The sequence below is a fragment of the Tupaia chinensis genome, unplaced genomic scaffold, assembly GCF_000334495.1.
Source record: "Tupaia chinensis unplaced genomic scaffold, TupChi_1.0 Scaffold000356_2, whole genome shotgun sequence".
Taxonomy (NCBI): domain Eukaryota; kingdom Metazoa; phylum Chordata; class Mammalia; order Scandentia; family Tupaiidae; genus Tupaia; species Tupaia belangeri.
Genome location: NW_006159852.1, coordinates 296345 through 301156, shown reverse-complemented (window position 1 = coordinate 301156; position 4812 = coordinate 296345). Strand labels below are relative to the sequence as shown.

The window sequence follows — 4812 nt, the reverse complement described above, 5'->3', positions numbered from 1 at the left end:
CCCCGCCCCACGGCCCGGTGGGGCGGGCCAAGGGCTGGAACCAGGAGGAAGAAGCCCGGGCCCGGGGCGGAGAGTAGAAGCCGGTGGGCGGGGTTTGAGCAGGGGGCGGGGCCCTAGGACTGGAACCTGGAGGAAAGAAGCCCTGGCCCGGGGCGGGGCCAAGGACGAGAGGGGGCGGAGCGTAGAGCCCGAAGGGCGTGACCAAACAGGGGAGAGCCCGAGGATTGGAATGAGGAGGGAACCAGGCCCAGGCGGAACCCAGGCTGGGAGGGGCGGAGGGCAGAAGAGCCGAGGGGCAAGGCCCCAAAACAGTTGGCCGAGGGCAGAACGGGCGGGGCCTTGGCCTAGGAGGGGCGTGGCCCGGGACGGGGAGGCGGAGCCGAGGTCAAGGGGAGGAGGAGCCAACAGCGGAACAGGCGGGGTCTAGGAGGGGCGTGGCCCGGGATGGTAAGGCGGAGCCAGGGTCAAGGGGAGGAGGAGCCAACAGCGCAACAGGCGGGGCCTTGGCCTAGGAGGGGCGTGGCCCGGGACGGGTGGGCGGGCCCAGGGTCAGGGAAGGCGGAGCCAACAGCGGATCAGACGGGGCCCTGACCTAGGGGGGCGTGCCGGGATGGGAGGGCGGAGCCATGGCCGAGGGGAGGCGGAGCCAACAACGGAACAGGCGGGGCGGGGCGTGCTGGGATGGGACAGCGGAGCCAAGGTTGCAGAAGGGGCGGGATCGGGACTGCAGAAGGGCGGAGCACCTGCACGAGCCAGCGTGTCCCCTGGGCGCTGCGTGCCCGCGTTCCGGCCCGGGCGCTGCCGATGTGGTTCAGCACGAGGTAGTCCAGCCCACCTGGCCCAGAAAGGCTGGTCAGTCCAGGGCCAGGCCCCTGAAGCCCGCCCCCAGTGGGGCCCCGCCCAGAGGCTGCCCCAGCCAGCTCCGCATCAGTTGTGCCCCACTAAGATCAGAGACCCAGCCCCGAGCCTCACTCCAGGACCCGACTAGGTTTTGTCCCCATCCAACTAGGCCCATCCAGAGTCCCGCCCCTGGTGGGATGAGGCTCCACTCCCTGGAACCCGTTACTAACTCCCCGCCCCAATTCCGGTCCTGCCCCGGACACCTAGGTCACATCCCGGCCTGCGCGCCCCAGGCCCCGCCCCTCACCCAGCTTGTCCAGCGCAAACTGCACCACGCGCTCGGGTGCCTCAGGGGAGGCCATGTCCGCGGCGACGTAGAAGACCGTGGAGGCGCCGAGCTTCCGGCAGTTCCCTACCACCTGGGGGGGCCAGAGCTGCCCGTGGGCCTCTCCTCCCAGCTGGCCCCCCTCCACCTGCCGGCCACACTGAGGCTCCAGCCTGACGCCCCCACCCCTGCTCTGAGCCTCCGGTTCCATTCATCACTCTCAAAAGTTCACCTATGGTTTCAAAAACGCAACTCGGGCGGGACTGGGGGATATTTTGTTTGTTTGTTTTTAGGGTTTTGCCATAGGGCATGTGTGTTTGCTGTAGAGAGACAGAGAGAAGAAAAGCGAAAAAGCCCCCACTCCCGGGGATGGCTAGTGGAAATCCCTTCTCCATTCTCTTCTGGGGATTTTGGGCACGCATGCACACGTGACCCGTGTATCTTTCAGGCAGCTGGGTCTGGGACTTGAACCGTGGGCCAGGTGGGTCATATGGGACCTAGCTCCTTGACCAGCATGCCACCTGCTGGTCCTTGGGGGACATTTGATTCCATCCACCACCATCATCTAAAACCCCGCAGATCTCACTTCAATCTGCAGCTCTCTAGGTTCTCTTGGACAAGTGGAAGGCTGTCAGCAAGGTCTGCTCAGGCCTGAAGCAATGGGGAAGATTGCTAAGGTGCCAAGGTGCCCTCCCGCCTAGAGGTAGGAGCCCAGCTTTTCGGGCAGGTTCTGGATGACGATGCTCCCCTCGTTTACCGAGGGACACACCCTGCTATGCGCCCACCCTCTTACTGCTTCAGTACAACACCGTGACCTGTGAGAAGGTACTTTGATGGTCTCCGTTTTGCAAATGGGGAAACCGAGGCTCAGAGAGGTGAGGCAACTTGCCCAGGGTCACACAAGGTGTGACCTGGTTTTTCAGCAGCTCATCCCAGGGACTCAAACTCCAGCCCTCTTTCCTCCCCGCCCCCCTTTTGAACTAGGGCTGGGAGGAGGCTCACCTTCTGCAGGAGGGCCTCGGAGTGTGCGGTGAGCACCAGCCGGGAGCCCAGGCGAGCGTAGTGGTACGCCAGCTCCTCGCCCACACCTGCGCTGGCGCCTGTCAGCAGCACACGAGCTCCCTGGAGGCTGGCTGGCCGCGAGCAGGGGTGGTCAGCCGGTGGGGGGAGTAGGATGGCCAGCCCGGTCCTCCCTCCCTGACCCTGGCACTCACCCGGGTCGAAGTTGTCATCCCAATAATAAGAGAAGAACAGGGCCCCGAGCCCGGCAAGCAGCAGCACCTTCATGGCTGCCCGCGGCCTGCAGCGACAGAGAGGGTGACCAGTACGGTGTTGGCCACAGCCTTTGATGCCCAGGCCCTGCGCCCACCCCGCCTCTCCTCTGCAGTCACCACCTGCTCCAGGCCGTGGCTGCCCTTCACCTGAGGCTGCCAAAAGCCCTCCCAGGCTTATTTAAGAGAAAAGCCAGACCCCCCCTGCGTGGGCCAGCCCTCCTTGCTCACTCTCTTTGGTCACCCCACCCCATTGCTAAACCAGCCCGTCACCAGCCTGCCTCAGGGCCTATGCTCTGGCCTTGCGCTGCCTGGAATGCTCTTTTCCAAATCTCGCTTCTCCCAAATCTCAGGCGACTATCCCCTCCTCCGAGGGGACCTCCTTCCCCAAGGCTCCTCTTGCCCCCATCCTTCCCTGCCTCCCTTCTCTGGAACTTCCCTATCCTGTCCACCTGGGTACCCGTGGTCATCTGAAGGACCCTGGGTAGTGAGTGACACGCTCTCTGTCCCTTTCTCCCCTGGGCGGCCTGCTCCGTGGGTGCAGGAAGGAAGCAGAAGCTTCAGTGCCCACGCTACGCCCGGCCCACAGCAGGTGCCCCACAGACCCCAGACCGATGTGGAGCGGCAAGAGGGACACAGGAGGCTGGAGAAGCTGAGGCAGGCGGTCTGGAGGCACCCGGAAGACTGGGTAATCAGGGCTGGGCTGCAGACGGGGCTGGACGGTTGCACGAGGACGTGGGGGGATGGGGGGCACCCTGCAAGGCTGGGCTCCCTAGCAGGGTTCCAGGCTTGCTCCCCGGACCTCCCTGAGCACACCTGGCATGCATCAGAGGCAAGCTGGCTGAGGCCGGGGGTGGGTTTTGGAGTCAAGATCCTGTTGGGTGCTGTCTCTTTCTCTCTTTTTTTCTCTCTGTATTTTTTTCATTTTCTTTTTTTTTTTTTTGGAGAGGTTTTTGCTATAGGGCGGGTCGGCTCGCCAGAAAGACAGCAGAAAGCGGAGAAATCACCCCCAGGGGGGATGGCCACGCCACAATCCCTTCTCCTCCATTCTCCTCTCGGGATCTTGGGCACGCACACACATGCTCCCAGCATGAATTTAAGGGTCCGGGACTTGAACCGCGGTCGACTACATGGAGTCCAGCGACATAGCCATTATGCCAACTGCTGGTCCCTCTGTCTGTATTTTTAACTTTTGCCATAGACGTATGTGCTTGCCAGAGACAGAGAGAGACAGAGAAAGCCGGGAAGGGCCACACCACAATCCCTTCTTCTCCATTCTCTCCATGGGATTTTATGCACCCATGCATACGCCCCTGGTGTGTTTTTCAAGCCACCGGGTCCAGGACTCCAACCACGAAGGTGGCTGTGTGGGATCCGGCCGCCTTAATTTCCAGAGCACCTGATGCCTGGTCTCTCTCTTAGGATAGAAAGAAAGCAACTTCTAAACAGGACTTCAGCGTGTGAGCTGATTTTCTTGTTCCAAGGAGGAAAACAGGCCAAGTTCTTCAAGTCTGGGAGTGGGGGTTGTGGGTCTCCCCACAGAAGGGCGCACAGGTCCACCATTAAGGTTTCTCCACCGTGAAGGTTCTAACTCCTGAACTCCTTGGGGCAAGGGGAGGGAGACTCTTAAATCCACAAAATCGAGGAGGCAGGGAGGGACTAGACAGAAGTGGAGGGGTAGAGAAACCCGAAACGTTGCACCCCTAGATTCAGCCCTATATCCTTAACCCAGTGTGTTCTGGGCATCTTCCTTGACATCCTCCAGGTCCCCTAGACCCAGCAGGACCCGATCCAGGCTCAGCATTTGACCCTAAGTGGGGTCTCTTTCTGGGTCACTGCTGCGGGACCAGCTCCACTGTGCCCCACCCCTGAACCGCAGACTCCACCTGGCTTCACTCCCTGACCCTTTCACCCCACCACGGCCCCATGGTCTTGCCAGCTTTCGCTCTGCAATCTCTCATCTCTCGTCCCCTTCTCTCTGTCCCCACGCCCCCTAGCTGTCACCTTCCTCCTGGACCCCGCCTCCCGAGGGATTTCCCCCATTTCTCCCCTGGCCAGCCTCCCGCCCTGTCTGGCGTCCCCACCGCCCCTGGCGCCCTCTGCACACAGCCGAAGGGAACTCTGGCAGGAGACATCCGGCCCCTTCCTGCTCCAAACCCTCTGCGGGCTCTCCGCTGCCCGCGATGGAGACCAAGCTCCGAGCCCGAGCTCGCAAGGCCCCTGCCCACCTGCCTGTCTCCAGGTCCCCCTGCCGGGCTGCGAATCCGGCAGGTCTCAGAAGAGCGAGCTCCCCCACCTGCCCAGGCACGCCCGCCATTCCTCCACGTCCAGGGGCGCCCGGGGAGGCCCTCGCCGCACCCTCCTCCCCCTCCCGCC

At 62.8% G+C, this 4812-nt stretch overlaps 1 protein-coding gene across 5 annotated transcripts in view; it reads right to left on the bottom strand.

Moving 5' to 3' along the window:
• The window catches only part of HSD11B1L (hydroxysteroid 11-beta dehydrogenase 1 like), a gene marked incomplete at its 3' end in the record, with an annotated part of 8459 nt that overhangs the window by 2265 nt on the left and 1382 nt on the right, over window positions 1-4812 (bottom strand). For 3 of the 5 annotated variants that reach the window (XM_014589447.1, XM_014589445.2, XM_014589446.1), the window contains 4 exon segments: window positions 744-835; window positions 1148-1259; window positions 2168-2298; window positions 2380-2465. In XM_014589447.1, the coding sequence (XP_014444933.1) occupies window positions 744-835; window positions 1148-1259; window positions 2168-2298; window positions 2380-2452 (408 nt within the window). 5 annotated transcript variants of the gene reach the window in all.